General features: G+C 37.3%; 1 protein-coding gene across 1 annotated transcript in view; it reads left to right on the top strand.

Annotated features, from left to right (window-relative positions):
- Positions 1-3,784: 3,784 nt before the first annotated feature.
- LOC146566276 (uncharacterized) overlaps positions 3,785-18,265 on the top strand; it is a 49,125-nt gene continuing 34,644 nt past the window's right edge. The window contains exon 1 of the mRNA XM_085289897.1: positions 3,785-4,077. Within this exon, the coding sequence (XP_085146023.1) occupies positions 4,057-4,077 (21 nt within the window). The 5' untranslated portion in view covers positions 3,785-4,056. The remainder of the gene's footprint in view (positions 4,078-18,265) is intronic.

Genomic DNA, 18,265 nt, shown 5'->3' with positions numbered 1-18,265 from the left:
CATAATAAGTGTCCCAAAAACACATCAGGCTTCTAAATGCTGACGACAAATGAACTCTGTGCAAGTCTGAGCAGGAAAGTTTGACTCATTTGTTTTACGGTTGCACATCCTGCATAACTTTCTGGAAGTTCAACACATGATCCCAACCCCCATCATTAAAGTCCATCTGGAGGCCAAATTGTAGCATATTTTTGATATATTTGTGCACAATGGTCGGATCTGGTCATGTAGTGGTCGTTAGAAAAAGTTGCATATGTCCATAAAACCTCTTGCAGTGGGACACGGTCATATTTTGCAGTCAGATTAGAGTGAAGAGGCAAAAACTGGAGCGTGGATCTCCCCGTGTCTTTACTAAAACCTCTAATCGACGAGTTTTGTAGTGTGTTTAAGTATTTCAGTGCAGATATAGTCGGGGAGGTCCTGAATGACCTCACACTCTCAAAAACAGTCACAGGGATACTGATGAACTATCCACACACTCAGCGTTATTCTTATTGGCCTTATAGTTGTGGAGTTGCAGTACTGTGCAAAAGTCTTGAGCCACTCCTCATTTCTTTACATTTTTCCAGAAAATGTGAAATGACTGAAACATACATCGAGAGACGATGCATGAGCTGAAAACCTGTTTCCCTTCCTTAACGATGGCTCCTTGACAACCGCACTGAGACCTGCTGAAGGTCCACATGTGTCTCTTGTTTTGGGGTTTTTTTAAGGACTTGACTTTCAGACAATGTTTATCTGCTGTACATAGTTTTTCTTAGGCCACTTCTTTTGTCCTCCACTTGTTCAGATTCCTCAAATTCTAAATAACAGACTGCAGAGCAGGCTGAGATGTGCCAAGTCTTCAGCTAATAGCTGTTTGGGAATCAGCTTGTTGGTGCAAAAATCCTGTTTTATGTCAAACTGTGTTATCTTTGGTATTTTTCATAGATTAGACTAAAGAAATAGGAACAAAAGTGTTTTTGTGAAAAGCTGCTAATAAAAAAGTGCCTGAAGATACCATTTAAAACTTTCTTCTTTGCCAAGTTGTCTGTTATGTTTGGACACAAATGCTCAAAATGGTCAGGTACAAGACTGGACTGAAAAACTCTGAAAGACATTTTAAGGAGTTTGTCATTGAAACAAAAATAGAGGAATGAGTCTTTCACCACCGGTGGGTATCTGCAGAGGCCTTCCATGGTTATTTGGTACCTTAACCTTCCAGTTCTTTACAATAATGCTGTGATTTTGTAGGATATTATGAAACTATAGAACTAAAACAATGAAGGTGTCGTAGCCCTATGCTAATATACATATTCCCTTCCACTTCAGAATCCCCCCTCCTTAGTAAAAAAAAGGAAAGAAAAACTCAAAAGTCAGCAGTTTTCCTTATTTTACTTCTATAATTTCAAAACTGCAACAAAAAACATAAAAACATGGTAGGAAGAGTCTGTGTAGGTTCTCAGTTATCCAGATCATGATATTCATAAGAGCTGGACTTTTTCTGAGGCTACGTCCACACTAATGCCTTTTCGTTTGAAAACGCATTGTTTTCTCTCCGTTTTGACCTCCCGTCCACACTGAGACGGCGTTTACCCCGAAGGAAAACGCAGCGTTTTGAACACGCCCTTGAAAACGCGTACATTTGAAGACGGTGCTATCGCGTCGCAGTGTGGACAGCAAAAACGGAGACTTTCGAAAAGAATGACGCATGTTAGTCATATGATGCAGTCATGTGATCAACTAAACTAGTGTGGACTCTGAGGCTACGTCCACACGTACCCGGGTATTTATGAAAATGCAGATTTTTCTACGCGTTTGTGCCTTTCGTCCACACCTAAACGCCGTTTTTGGTCACTGAAAACTGAGATTTTTAAAAACTCCTGCCAGGGTGGATATTTTCAAAAACTCGTTTACGTGTGGACGAGGTGTCAAAGGTGTGTGCATTTTTTGACGTCACACTGTGCGCCACGTTATTGTTTCAGTGAAATGAATTTCTACAATGGCGGACATAGACAAAATATTGTTACTGTTAATTTTACTCTCTGCAGTGTTTAAATGCTCACACATACACACACAGTTACTGTCCCTCCACACATACGACTCGGTTCTGCTTCTATGCGCCATCTTTGTTTACTCTTTCCCGCCCAGGCTTATTGACTTCTGATTGGCCAACATTTCTACACGGATAGGAATATAGCGCCACCTGCTGCTTTGGCATGTTCATAGCAGCGTTTTCCTTCGTTTTTGGCTTTTATGTGTGGATTTTTTTAATAAACGAAAACGGAAAATCTTTGTTTTCAAAAATACCCGTGTACGTGTGGACGTAGCCTGAGATGCTTCACCAGAAGGAGTCTGTAAACCCTACTGGGGGTTGTCCCATTCACACCTTGGCTCATGACATGCATGATTAATAGTGGGTCAACGACCAGCTCCAAAGGGGACAACCCCCACTAAGATTTAAAGACCTGGGACTCTCCACCTTTTGGTTGGAGAACTGAAGAAGCCTCTTGGATAAGAGGTGAAGAAAAGAAAAAGAGTTTTATAGCTACGTGACTTATTTATTTGGTTTTGTTCGGAAGATTTGATAAGGAATAATCCTGTCTTTTAATTTCTGACTGATTGTTACTTTGAGTCTCTGTGTAATAAATACATGTTAGTCAGGAGGTCAAATTTATACAGAAATGTTTAAAAAAATGTTGTTGCAGGTGAAGAAAACCTGAAAAATGTAGACATTTTTTGAGGCGAGGGGCTTGTGCACATAAAAGCAGCACCTACAATATTGTTTCATAAAGCAGGCCCGGGGCTGTGTTTCACCTGCATGCGTGACATTTGGTACACACATGTAACATCAACAAAAAAGGCTTGTTTCATGTTTTTAGTCACGTGGTTTAACATAAGAGAAGATGTACCGCATTAAAAACATAGTTGGGAAATTCCTTCAGGACCAGAAATAAAATATATATTTTTTTCCTGTTGCTTTTTTTCTGGACCCAAATGTTCGACGACCCAACTGCTGCTCAGTTTAGTTTGTCATTAGTTGAGCATTTGTTTTACAATTTTTTGTTATTATAAAAACTTTGAGTGGACTGAAGTAGTGAAAGTTCATTTATGTTGGTGTTAAAGAGGTTTAGCTGAGTCTTTGTACATGATAAAAAAAAATGCATGAAGGGAATCTGTCAGCACAACTCTGTGAGTTTAAATTATAATAAATGTGTAAAATAAGAAGTTTTGTTAATCCATTTTTAAACTGTGGAGACAGTGTAAAAACATATTTCTACAGCAGCTGGCAAAATCAGTTCTGTCATTTACTTGTTTGCATATTACTTAATAACGTTGGTATAGTATGAATGTCTAAGTCCGAGTATTTCCTGGGCTGATTCTGGCCCCTGGGCCTCATGTTTGACAAACCTGATATAGGGGGTATTCATCAGGGTAAAGATTTAAATCAACCCAAAGAGATAAGGACTGATTACATCTCCTGATTCTTTCCTTTTTTTCAAGTACATAAAGTTGTCTAAGATATTTTTTCATACTATTGTTCCTACTTTTATTTCAGTGAATTATTTTTATTTTTTAATTTATTGATCGCCACAGCTATAATTTTAGTTATTGCTTTATAATTAGCTTCCTTTAATAACCTAATGTAGTTATATGTTGTATATACATCCTTCATGTCGATATTATTACTTTTTAGAATCCGCTAAAAGGAGCCGCTGCGGTTAAACTGTTTGAAATGGAATGAAGTAAAGAGTAAAATAAAATAATAACCGTGTTACTGGGTTTAAACTGCCGTGTGTAAACCCCGCCCTCGTGTTCCGTGTCGGTCGGAAATACGTCACGTTTCTGAAGCTAAAGATGCTCCAACTCCGCTGTGAGAGTGACTTTAACATTAAGTTGTACTCTGTGGCAAACTTTGGCCACACCTAGATCCTGTCCAAAAAAAAAAAAAAAAAAGCTTTATTATTTTTATTTTTATTTTTTTTACTCTTCCTCTGGTGCGTTTGTTTGTGTGTCGGCGAGTCCCGGCGGCGTAACCGGAGAAGGGCCTCACAGAGAGGGGAATGCAGGACTGCAATGGAGCACAATGCAATACAGGTAAAGCCGATGTAATTTCCAAATAAAGCCGTTTATGTCGCTGGTGGCCGGCCGTTTTTTGACCTGTTGACGTGGAGAATATTTTAAGCTAGCGTCGGCGCGGATTGAAGCCTTAATTCTGGGTTTTATTTCATTTACTTTGGCCATGTCGTATTGAGTGTTTTCTCATATCAGCCAAACCCAGGCACGGAGAGTTGCTCTGACTGCAATTACAACTTTATTCAGCCAGGCTCAACTTTTTTCTGGCTCCTAATAAATCGGTGATATTTGTATTTTTCGTGGGGGGAAACAATGGGCTGTGACACCGAGCTGTCGCCTCGTTTCCTATCCTACCCAGCCGTTAAATTCCAGTTTAATATTTCTGATATTTTCTCCGTGTTAATGATTAATTTCTTTGTGTGTCGTGTCGACAGTTTCTTCCTCCGGCTACCAACCCCCACCCACACTAACAAGAAGCACATTAGCTCAAAATAAAATTAAATTCTTGCCCTGAAAATATCAGGAAACTTTTACCCTCCTGTTTTTTTCCAGCCCCAAAGAAAAAGCAGCCGAGCTGCCATCGACATGTTCTCCATTTTTATGAGAATTAATTCCCAGCCCGACGTGATATTAGAGATTAGAAATATTTTCAGGACTAGGTGGAGCAGTGTTGCTTTTAATAGGAAGCATATTGATATTATGATCAAATCCTCCCGACATTTTGTCTCCGCTGTAATTGGCACAGTTTTAAGGAGGAATCTTATTATTGTGTGTTTGCGTGAAGGGGAACTGAAATGTGGAGTTGTTGTTTTTTTTTGGTCAAGGCTATTTCAAGTGCAAAAAAAAAATCAAAATCAAATAAAAATCGAGCGAGCAGGAAACACGCCAGAGGACACACAGCGAGGGCAGCGTGGGCTTTATAAGAAATAAAAGTCATTTATTTGGACTGAAATGCTCCATGTGTGGCGCTGCGTGGATGTAGAGATATTTAATATTCCAGTGCTGCTTGTATATTTTTACAATGTCTCTGTTTAAATATTAATTTATTGCAACACTGAGAGTTTTTCCTTCAGTGCTGAACTTGTGAGCTTTTGAATAACAGGATATACCCAAGGTCAATACTGCTCGCTTTATTTAGTTTATTTATTTATTTATGTGCAAAGCAGGAGACGTTTTTTAATTTCTCTTCCTTCCTGGGTTGAAAACAGTGTTAGAAAAAAAATCTCACTGCATTATTGTCAGAAATATCACGAGAACTGACGCAGGCATGGTGCAGATTAAGGGTTTCCATCTTAAATTCCTGTGTGTGTGTGTGTGTGTGTGTGTGTGTGTGTGCGTTTTAGACAGAGGGCTGCCTCTCACAGCTCAGATTATATTATGTGCCTCTTATTTCCCTGCCTGTGGTAGGCTGGAGCACTGCTTCAGCCCTCCCCCAGGGCCACGGGGAAAAAAGGAAAAAGATACTGGTAGACTGGGCTACACTGGATAATGGCATGTTTATGACACAGAAAGCTCACTTCATGCTGGCATTTATCATATATTCTCACTGTAATTAACTTAAATACATGTATGCAACTAATTCAGCGGCTGAAACTGGTTCTGCAGGACTAAATACTGACTTAGTTTGAGTCCTTTTCCTGCTTGTAATTAGAGTCGGGGGACACATTGATACGAAAATGAGTCAGAAACTAATTTAAAGGTGATTTTTGTGTTTGTTGGTGTAAATGAGCTCTCCCACTCAAATGCCTGCATGTCGGTGATTGATTGGTTAGACAATGAACCCATAAAACATGCCTATGAACTAGTTTGTCTGTTACAGCTCTTTGTGTTCCCATTACTCCAAATTCCTTCAGAAAGTTTGTTGTGCGTCTTTTCCTGCCTCCATGCTTACAAAGATCTTCCCTTCATGGTTAATGAGTATTCAGCTGAGTTTACACATTAATAAAAATGAATCTGAAACAAATTTCAAGGTGATGTTTATGTTTGAACTTTGTCAGACGAGTGTCTGACTGAAGATCACTGATCGGTTGGTTATTGATCACACAAATGACCTGCAGACATTTTTGTGTTACGTTGTTGTGTTTCTTGATTGTGTTTGATCAGATATGAGCAGCATAAATGTTTACAGATGATCTTATTGGAGGAAATTATTCGCCTCCGCTGTCGATATCGATTGATCTTCAGTTTGTTAAATGTGAGCTGAACAGTGAACGTAGCTTTGCTTGCAAAGATTGTAAATTAATAGATTTGTAGAAAAATACTCAGAAACCAGTTTAAAGGTGATTTTTCTGCTAGTTTCTTTTGTTAAATGTGACCCAAAAAAGTCGATTTTTCTGTTCCCAACTAGGGCTGCCACAAACGATTATTTTGATAGTCGACTAGTCACCAATCATTTTTGCTTTTTAGTGGACTAATCAGATCATCATCCATCTGCTCTTATATAACTATCATTAGCTTACAGCTTTAAGTGTTTAAGGTCTGTGCTAACTAAAAATAAAGACAAGATGGTAGTTTATTAAATTTTAATGACATTTGCAGATTGTTTCGGTGAAGTTTAATAAACTCCTTGCTATCTAAAATATAACAGGACACTGGAGTATATTCTGGAGCATCTCACACTTCTGATGATCAGCTGTCTGCTTGATGTTTATTCAGCTGTGTAAAAACTATAACTTTAATCTCAGACAAACTGATTTACTCAGGAACAAATAAAATACTGAAAAAGCCAAACAATAACATTTTTAAGTTATCTAAGTGACTCATATATCATGTTTAACCTGAGTAGCGAAGGACGGTGGTGGGTTTGAAAACAATTTGCGGGGAGTCCGGTGTTCTCATGGCTCTAGTGACCTAGCCCCCGGCTCGCTATCGAGCTAGTGGGTAACAGACGTCTCCGAAAACGTCGGAGCGCTTTTGAAAATATGTGGTGTCCTGATAAACTGAGCAGATATTTGAGGTTTACACAGCTACATTCTCGCCTGAAAATATGTTAAACGTTTATTTTGTGACCCAGAAAGAATAATAAGAGTAATATTAAAACTAACTAGCTGCCGCCATTGTTGGAAACTGAGCTGGGCTGCGCTATGAATTCTGGGACACAGCTTCTTCTTCTTCGGGGTTTAACGGTAGCTGGCATCCTTGTACATGCAGTGCTGCCATCTTCTGTTTCAGTCCGTTATTACACTCTTAAATCCTGCTACTTATTCCTGCGGCTTTTGTGATCTTACAAAGCTTCAAACGACGCGTCGACTATTAAACCAGTCGTCGATGTTTTTGATAGTCGACGTAATCGTGGCAGCCCTATTCCCAAGTGTAAAAACAATGATCTCATTGATAAAAGAAGTCGTTTATATTTCTGTGCTGTGTTCACTTTACTCAGATTTCCAATCTAAAGTTATCATTTCATGGATTCATTGATTAGGAGAGCCTCAAACATTTTGATGAACAATTAGTCAGAACTTAACCAACCCAGCGTTGAACTTGTGAGTAAATAGAATTTCTTTATGTATTTAAACGTGTATATAAAAGTCAAGACATCTGAGATGAATTGATTTAGATCCTGGAAGGAAATGAACGAGCGCTGATACCGATTTGTCTGCGTGGGGCAGCTGTGTGTTAAACGTGAGCTGAAGAGAAAAGCTGTTACTTTGTTGGGTTTTTGCTTTTTCTGCCATTTAAATCTTTTAAACTAAATTGCTCAGTGAGTCATTTGGTTCGTAGATTAGCAGCTGAACACGAATCAAACAAATGTGATGGTGATCTTTAAGGTCAAAATGTACGTTTCTTTCTTATGTGTTTGAGTAATAACCTGAGTAATAAGTACATAGATGACAAAAATACAACTTACTATCTCTACTTGGACACATTTTAATAACTAAAATGATGATCCAACATTAAACTAAGTGTTGTGTTGGTCCTCAGATGATAAATCAGAAGCACAGCAGGGTACGGTTACGTGTTTACTTAAAAATGACTTTTATTTCTCAAAATATCTGAATATAGGCTCCTGAATGATTACTGGTGTGTTATATTTATAATATAGCAAATATCGTGGTTTAAATATCTGCAGCTGCGTTGCTAACAGTGAGTGGATTTATGGTTAGTAGATTATCAGAAAATGATTTGGTCATTTTTAAGGTTAAACTTTGTGGACGTCGAGCTGAAAAGTAAATTTTCTCAATAAAAATGAGATTTGTGCTTAAATTTCCAGTTTGTATGAATGACTCACATCACAATTTAAGCAAGAAAATCCTCTTATTTCCAGCTTAATTAAATTTATGGTGCTTTGAGTTCTCCTATTCAGTCTCCACAAAGCACCACTGATTCACTAAAATACAAATTTTGATGACCAACAAATCAAAAGTTTGTTTTTCAGCTCGTCGGGTTTGAACGGAACATTTCTGGTTTTCCTGCTCGCACATGTAGAGACTCCGAGACGTCTCAGATCATTTGATTTGGGTCACAAATAATCAGCAGAGTTGAGTTTTGCCCGTGTATGGTTTTAAAGTTTCTCCTCCTGTGTCAGCGTGAGATGATTTGTGGTTATGTCTTAGCTTGCTGTACTTTTGTTTTTTCCTGCCCATACCTGCACATATCTACAACTCCAGGGATTAACGCAGTAGTCGTAGGATTAGTTGCTGGGCTTGTTTTTCTGTAGCTTGAACTAAATTTCTTACTTCCTTTATTTTTTCCTTTGTGTATTAAGAAAATAAAGTTTCATGGATGAATGGAGCAGGGTATGGACAGAAGATAACCCAGTCCTGTTTCTCATTATTGTCTAACTGCTCACCAAGAATCATCCACATTTTCGTTTCTGGCTTGTTGAAATTTGAGCTCAGTGGTATTTGTTCTTGTTTTTTACAGCTCTTATATCCACAGACATCTACACCCTCAGGGTTAATTGATTAGTCGACAACAGAGGAGTGAAAAAGTAGCAGTTTTAACGACTCATTTACAATCACTAAGCAAAAATATAATCCCAGCTCTCTGAGTGTTAGCTGAGCAGTCGTTTTGATCCTGTTATCTTTGTTTTCCTGCTCGTTTGGCTGTAAAAGGTTCGATCTCTACAAATAATCTGCTTAATCGATTTACCAAACAAGCTGATAACAATATTTCGTCAATACATCAGCGTTTGTTCATGGAAAAAATCCCAATTTTTTATTTTCATCTTGTGGTTTGTTGTTTTTCTCTGCTTGAATATTTCTGCTGCATTTTCTTATTGATCTGCCAACAATATTGATGATTCATTGATTTGTTGGACGACTATAAGTTAATTTTTCATTTCCTGACTAAACACATTTACAATTTTTCAGCTGAGCTTCTTAGCTGAAAAATGTGTTTAGTAATATAATTTTTGATAATTTGATCCAGATTTTATTTTTTTTAAATAATAAATACAAAATCAGTTTGGCTCCAGCTCTCAGATGTGAATATTTACTGACATTTGTTCCAGTCTTATTATATATTAAAGGTCATGTCTGAGGTTTAATTAACTGTCACTTTTATTACACTTATATACACGTATATGTATAAAAAAGCTGATTATTGTGTTTGTAAAAGTGCATTGAAACCTTTAACATGCTTTTATTATTCCTGGGAATGATCGTTTCTCTTTTTCCAAACCATATCTCTCATATTTGTGACTGATATGTACGTCTGTAGCACTGAATGCACATCACCCGAGCTGTAACTGTTTATTAGTCCTGTACAGGAAATTTTGAGTCAATTATTAGCCAATAATCCATCAATGACTAACCAAATTATTCACTTAATTTTATGATATTACAGTATTATTTTCTTAATTTTATAAAGCACAGCATACGTTTCTTTATGGTAAAAACCAGAATTGAGGTCAGTATTTCGCAATAACACTAACTGTGGATCTGTGGATTCGATGGGTTGGTTTTTATAAGCCTGTCTTTCATACAGAAGATCCAAAAGATCCATAAACCTTTGTTATAATCCAAGAAAAATAAAAAAAACTAAACTAAAAATGTGATATTGAGGAAACTGATGAGGAAATAAAATAATGGGATGGAAAAAGTCGTCATTTCAGTCGCTGTCAGACGTTCACGATCACGTCCTCCATACTTTTCTGCTCATTCTGGGTATTTGTGTCAGACTTTACAAGACTTCACAGCGTTCTTACCCTCCTTCATTTTTATGTCCTTAATCTGGTTTGTTGTTGTGCTTGAAGAGTTCATGTCTGTGTTTAGCAGTCTGCACAACGTTTGGGAACATTTTGTGGGAACTCGGTCTCTTCCTGCCATCTTGAATATGTCGAATATTAATCTCAATTTTGCATTTTCTTCATCGTCATCTCGTTCTCTCGTCAGATATTGTGCTCTATTAAGAGCTGAAACTCGTGTGTCTAATATTTAGGTTGTTTCAATCGGTGCTTTCACAAAAATCGCAGTAACGATATTATCGTGATATCTAAAGATTTTTTATTTTTTTGCAACATAAATAAAATTGTGAAATGAACATTTTTCACCTGATATCTGAACCTATTAACTGTCAACACGTTTCAATGTGACCGTCAGTATCGCAGAAACCTTTGAGTGGAGACCTACAGATTTACCATACTGACTGTAATGACATGACGAAGTTGTGACGTGTTTGAACAACATGTAAAATGAATAGTAAATTAAAATCATATAAACATATGTTGTGACATTAATGACGAATTATCAGTACATAGAAGATTTAATACCCAACATGTTCCTTGTAACGTGTCGGACACCCAAACCCTTTCTTACCCCCACGTTGTTCCCACCAGGAAGATGAGTCATAAGTTTGGTGCTCAGCTACAAATCTAAACCTGCTTCAACACTTTGATATGAATCTGGTGTTTTTGCATTATAATGCTAATAATTAAATACAATTTTAACTTAACTTAAGAATCTCTTACTTTTTTGACATAATATTGAGCTTTGATTTTGTTTTTCTTTTAGTTATTGACATTTTTTAAAATGTAATTTGAAGTCGGATTGACTCGTCGATATTTAATCTCATAATAGTGTTTTTATCATTACGAATAAACCCAAAACATTCTTACAGTGACCCAATAAATATCATTTAGGATTTTAGATCAAATATGTATGTGGCATGTTTCTAGTTGTATGTTGTTATTACAGGTTAAAAATGCATATTTATAGCAGTCATGAGACTCAGTATTCAGTGTAGGGCTGAACGATTATGGAAAATAATCTAATTGCGATTTTTTTGCCCCAATATTGCGATTGCGATGCAATATGCGATTATTTTTTAAGGTCTTTGTCTTCTGTATTATTAAACAAAGACAAGCAATACATCATATAGTATGGCCAATACTATATTACATTAATTTTAAACTGTTCTTTCCTGGAAGACAGACCTCTGTTATGATGACATGAGGTGATGCATGAATTGATGACTGACATTTTTATTTAACTTCTTCAATCACAACAGTATATTTGAACATACACAATAGTTTATTTTTAGCTTACAAACATCTGAGCATAAAGTGCTGACAAGGAACCCTGGTGTAAACATTAAAATGAAAGTCAGTACAATGTGCAGATTGCAGAAATATACATAAACAAAATCAGTGGCTTTACCACACTCAGTTTTTCGACATCTGTGAACTACTAGACAGTCATTCAATTAAAAAATAATATTAAATAAATAAAAAATACACACATCTTACTGATCTCTGCAGTCAGTAACATTACACATAAAGTGCAAACATAATAGCAATTGTATAAACACACACACAAACACGCCTTTAAAGTTTAAAGGCGTGAAATTGGACGGTCTAGTTCTGATTAGCGTCACCGCTGTCTCGGTGGAGTTTAATAAACTCGGCCGTCTGCTTCTTGCTATCTAAAATATAACCAGACACTGGTGTAAATTCTCGACTGTCTCATACTTCTGTTTAATAAGTTTTCTGTTTGACGTTTAGTCAGCTGTGTGAAAATCAAGGAGGAACCCACCCGGGGGATTAATAAAGTTTTATTTTATCTAATCTAATAACTTTAATCTCAGCCAAACCGATTTACTCACGAACAAACAAAACACTGAAAAAAGCCCAACAATAACATTTTTAGGTTGTCTAAGTGACTTATATATCACGTTTAACCCGAGCAGCGAAACTCCGCGGTGATTTGAAAATGATGTGCCGGGAGTTGTGCCGTTCTCGGCCGCATCAGTAACCCTCGAGCTCCCGGCTAGCTGTCGAGCTGGTGGGTAGCAGACGCCTCTGAAAACGTCGAAGCACTTTTGCAAATATGGGATATCTTGATAAACCGAGCAGATATTTGATGTTTACACAACTACTTTCTCGCCTGAAAATATGTTAAAAGTTTATTTTGTGACCCAGAAAGATTAGTATGAGTAATTTTAAAACTTAGTAGCGGCCGCCATTGCTGGAAACTGGAGTTTGGCTGGGCCGCGCTATGAATTCTGGGATATGGTAGTAATTTAGACAGCCTTCGGCGCGTCGCTGTGACGTAATCGGTCTACAAATGCGGCCTCAGGAGGATGCAGCCCATGAATTTGGACATGTCCAGAGTATAATCGCAGCCTTTGCGGTTAGAAAATTGCACTTGATCATGTCGCGATATTATCGCAAATGCGATATATCGTTCAGCCCTAATTCAGTGCGTAGTGTATTATTATTATACCACTCATTTAATGTAGAGTATTAAGTGAGTGCTTTACAGAAGTGTCTGTTACTGAGATGACGTTGTTGCGGTCCTTAATGAACCTGCTTAAAGCTGAAACTGTTGCATCTTTATTAGGACGGAGAAAATCTGGTTGTTGTTGCTTCTTCTGGGGTGATTTTCATCTAAATGTAATGTTTCCATCTTTGATGAGTATCATTTTATAAACACATCAGTTTTATGGCAGCTTTGAGGCTTGTTAATGTCAATAATGTTCCCACGTCACTCTGACTCATTTAAAATTAAAACTTTACTCTGTTGCTTCTTCACCGTGTTTCTGTGACTGTCTGCATGTCTGACGGTTTATTTTTCCTCTGTAGTGTTTTAATAATTGTCCTCTGGGGCCGCGCTGCTGCTGTAATTGTGCAGTATTTGTCTCCAGTGATCTTACATGTGTTTTATTCTTGTATGTTGCAATGTTTCCACGGTGACGCTGTGTTTTATTTAATCTCCTGCGGTTCTGTAATTTCAGTTCCTATAGCTGAGTTTTTCTGACATTCAGCAGCGGCGACCTTGTGCTGCTGCAGCAGCAGAACACTGTTAATATAAAACTCTGTTTTCGTGAGTCTGCTGAGTTCCACGGTGACGTAGTTAAATGTCATCCGCTGTCTGCTTTTACATTGTGGTGCTGTTAGTGTTGCTACCTGACTCCATGTGTAGCTGATATGTATATTTTCTGCTCTATCTTTCTAAAAATTGATCCTGGGCCAGCTGCAGCTGGTCTGCAGAGCTGCAGCAGCGGGTGGGGGAGGGCTGCTGGTGGTGGTGGGATAAATGGGGGAGGGCGTTCTGGGTGGGGTAGGGTGGGGGTTGTGGATAATCAACAGAAGAGTGGGAATTTGTGAATATTCAGGGTGAAGGAGGAGGTGAAACGTCACAGCGGCTACAGGCCGAACAGGAAGGACTGGTTGAAGTTTGGGAGCAGAGTCTCCTCTGTGCTGATCCTGCTGTGGAAAGAGCAGAAAATGAACTCGATTTTATTTTGTGAATCTTCGATCATGAGTAAATGGAGAGCAGCTGCACGGCCCGCCACACCCTGAGCTTATACACTGAGCTCTCTTTATTTTTATGTGGATAAGAGGCTGGGTGAATGTGACCTCTGCCTGATTTATTTCAATTCACGCAATGTGGAAAAAACTCCAAACCACCCAACTCTCTGCTGTTCCCTTTAATATCAGGACTTCAGTAGTTGGTGGACTCAAAGTTTAGCTCTACAACAGAAACTTGGTCCCAAATATTTAAAGATTATTTTTTTAAAATGACCAATTTCCTCTTTCTTCTTCTATCTTAAAGTTCGTATCATACTTTACAGGGACTAGTTTGCAAGTTTAAAGAATATATATACACATATGCACACATACACATATATGACGTAATCTGTGTCTTCCTGGTATCTGACTTTTAATATATTAACATAATCCTGCTTTTAAACAAATGTTCAAAGTATATTTAAAGTTAGGTTTTACACTTCTGTTGCCTTTCTCATGCACCTCATACTGTTTTTAACACTGAAGTGAATTCGATTGATCAGTTTTCTCCCTTTTCCTGTCTGTATAATGTTAAAAACAAACACGTATGGCTGTCACAAGTCACTAGTATTAATAAGTAAGTCCCAAATAATTGTGTTAAAGAGTTTGGTGGTGCGTGTGCTTTTTTGTTTTTTTGTTAGTGTTGATTGATCAAACTTTTTAAAGGCCTCTGTAGATGTTTATATAACCCTACAATTCAATTTGCTGTAATGATCAATATTTCAATATTTAGTCAGTGATATTAAGGGAAACTTGGTGCTTTGATCATAATTAATCAGCCTAAAATTTTCCCAAAAGGTTCCATAATACTTATTTAGGAAATTCACCGACTTTTTGATATACTTCGATGTTACTCACTTGATATTCATTAATCCAGTTTATGAGACTCTTGAAGTGTATTTGTGATGATATTTGTCTTAGACATTCTAATCTTCTTCTTATGTTTGTATATAATACTATAAATACAAATTTAGTGAGAGACTCAGCTAAAATGTGAAGTGTATTGTAATACTGTAATTTCCTTCACAGGGTTAACTTAAAAATTACAAGATTAACTGAAAATTCATTAGAAATGTTTCTTTTTTCCCATTGCTTAATTTTTTTATTATGTTTTTTCGGGGTATTAACATATAAAATTAAGTTGATCATCAAGAGAAGCTGTCAGCTGTCATAGGGCGAGAGGCGGGGTCCACCTTGGACAGGTCGCCAGTCTGTCGCAGGGCCAACACACAGGGACAGACAACCATTCGTACTCACATTCACTCGCACATTCACACCTAGTGGCCATTTGGATTATCCAATTAACCTATCCCCACAAGAGAAGTAATTTAACAATGAAAAGACAAGTTAACTATACTCCAGTATTATATTAAATACTGTTAAATATTGATTAAATACAGAAACCTTGATATTAATATTATGCTTACTGGCTAACTGGCCCAATGTTTGCTGTTACTGTAGAAAGTTATTTCTCTCGTTACTCATCTCTAAAGTCAATACTGTTAACCTGGTATCATGGAGCACGTTAGCTCCTGAAGGGATTTTGGCAAAAACACAAAAAGACTACAGCTGCAGCTAGCTCTCAGTTCTGTTATTGGTGATGCTGGTAAACTAGCTGAATATGGTGCTGGTTATTTGGTAAAGTTAGCTGATACAAAGACAATTATAAAATGAAAAGCTAAGTTATTAGATTACCTCTGGGAGCTTACACTAATTTGTTGACTTGAAAAAGCTTAGCTCATAAAAAATAGGTATTAATTAACACTAGCTTGCCTGCTAACATTAGCCAGAAGAAAGCTAGCTCAGGGTTGGATTTTTATCATAAAGACTGAACACTGCCTTTATAAACTGATGATAGTTTTCTCCTGGTGAAAATCATTTTTACTTTTCACCAGATTAGCTTCAGAAAACGAATGTTGGCTAATTTGGCTAATGTTGGCTAACCTTAGCTTCAGTGCTAACGCAGACTTTAGCATCTCTAAAATTAGACCTAGCTTGTGGATCTGAGAAGTGAAGCCAATATGGAAGTTGTTATAATTATTTAATAATATTAATATAAAAAAATACTTTATTTTGTTGTTGTTGTTTTTTTCAAGCTTAAATATTTTAAATGTTTTTTGTTTTTGTTTTTTTAAGTTTATTAATAATTTAACCCTTTAAAACCAGTCAGAGCGGGCATGCTCAATTGTGCCTAACTATTTTTAAATCTCTGTAGAACAATACTTTTTTTTGCATTTGAAACTGGAGGAGTTATACTTACATCTTATGCATTCAGCTTGTCCTCGGTCACGGTTTCCTTCCACACATAGCTTTGCAAAAACTGCATTAAAAAGCACTTGCAGCAACAAAAACATAATATTCCAGAAACACACTTTGCCGATAAGATCAGCTGTTCATAACACTTCCTACTTTGGAATAGACGTCAGCGCGAACTATCGCATGTCCGTCATTACCTGCGCGAAACCGGAAGTGACGTCATTTTCCCGCAAAATGTAGCTTTTTACATTCAGGGACTGCTTTTCTGTTTAGTTTCTGGGATGCTTAGAACTCAAATTGCACTGCTGGAAACTGTTTATTATGATGCATATGCTGGTTTTTTGGGGTTTTTTGTTTTTTTTTGTTGCAAATTTGCATTATAATATTTATTTTCGTTTTTCCTGCAGCATATAAAAATTGGTGTATCTCAAAAATAAAACTATGAAAACATTCAAATTTCCTGTTGTTAGAAACTATTTTGTGCAACTTTTTTGTATTTACAATTTTGAGGGATAAACAAAAACGATTTAAAATTTTTTTGTAGTTTATTGCACTTTTTTGCAAACTATGGACTTAATGCATACATATTATTAAAATTTGGGCTATAACGCTTGCATTGGTGTATAGCAACTAGGGCTGGGCGATATGACCCAAAATTCATATCTCGATATTTTTTAGCTGGATGGCGATATAAGATATATATCTCGATTTTTTTTTTTTTAAAGCCATAAGTTAAGAACAAAAAGAGAGTTCTTAGTCATACTGTGTCCCAGATGTCACACGGGCACTTTTATTTACATACAGCGTAGATGTACATGAAGAAATTACTCAAAAATAAATTATCAGCATTTATTAAATAATCATGGTCCATAAATAAAAGAAAACAATGTTGTTTTTGTGCATAACAAAAAGCTCACAATTGTGCAGTCAAAATGTAAACTAATAGACGCTGAGCATAATAACAAAGAGACAGATTTCACAGCTGCACCACGTCTCTAAACAGGTGCCGTTTGTGGCCCTTATACACACACAGTACGGTAATATTACGTTGAAGCACAGTACGTATCACTCCGCGAGGCTCCTCCCCGGTAGCCGTAATCCTCCGACAATCCATCAAGCGGTGCAGCTCCGTAGCTTAGCAAAGTCATGTTAAAACATTTTTTGACAGATTGCTGAGCGCTGTGTACCACATAAAATCGGTTCGCGGTCAGTAAGCACAACCAGAATTCATACATAAGGCGCACTGTCGATTTTTGAGAAAATGAAAGGATTTTAGGCCGTGCAGCCCCTCCTGGCTGCATGTCGTTAGCGCGGTTAGCACGGTTAGCTCGCTAACACGTTGACGCCGTCCAGCCCCACGCACGGTAACTCGCTAACGGAGATTTTCCGCTTTCATCTTGTCATTGCCTGCAGGTGAAGCTATGGGGGAGGCGGAGTTGTGTTCAGTGAAGGAGAGGCGAGGCCGAGTAACGTTGCGTAGAGACAAAAGTGGACGAAAGAGAGGCAAACCTGCGGCTCCACAAGTATAATTATAACGTAACATAGACTATATCGATATAAACGATATTGTCACATCTTATATCTCGTATGAAAATATATCGATATTTTTAAAAAACTCGATATATCGCCCAGCCCTAATAGCAACTTGAAATGCTCCGAAAAAATTACACTACAGCATGCAAAAATATAAAGATAAGCTCTGGCGGACTTGGTTCTGTGGTAGGTCTTAAAAGGTTAATTATTGAAAATGGAATCGGAGAATTTGAAGCTTTCATGAACCAGCACGTGTCCACACCCACGTAGCCAAAAATAGCTGAAAGTGTGTTAAATCAACATTGTAGTGGCGGCTTTTATAGAGTCAACTCTGGATTCCTACACTGATGTTTTACTTTTTGTAGTTTTCTGAACCCTCAGTTATAATTGACGCAATGTTGAAATCCCAACAGGCTTTCAACTGAAACATTACATTAGCTGAACTTCAGATAATGGCAGTTATATAAAAATGTCTAATAGTGACCACAAATCTATAAAATGTATCAATGTATGCCCATAATTTCTGAAAATATACATAAAATTCTATATAACTGGTTTCTAAGAATAATAATGTGAAATAATTGAATGCTTACCCAGAGGAGGTCCATGTGGTGCCGTAATGACGACTAATGCAAACTCATCTGCCCGTCAACTATAAATCAGTTACTGGTATCACCTGGTCGGCTATAA

Source organism: Mchenga conophoros, linkage group LG10, assembly GCF_057382185.1.
Source record: "Mchenga conophoros isolate Kocher_MC1m ecotype Shallow Benthic linkage group LG10, M_conophoros_male_GT1.1, whole genome shotgun sequence".
Classification (NCBI taxonomy): Eukaryota; Metazoa; Chordata; class Actinopteri; order Cichliformes; family Cichlidae; genus Mchenga; species Mchenga conophoros.
This window is presented reverse-complemented; position numbering and strand designations above follow the sequence as displayed.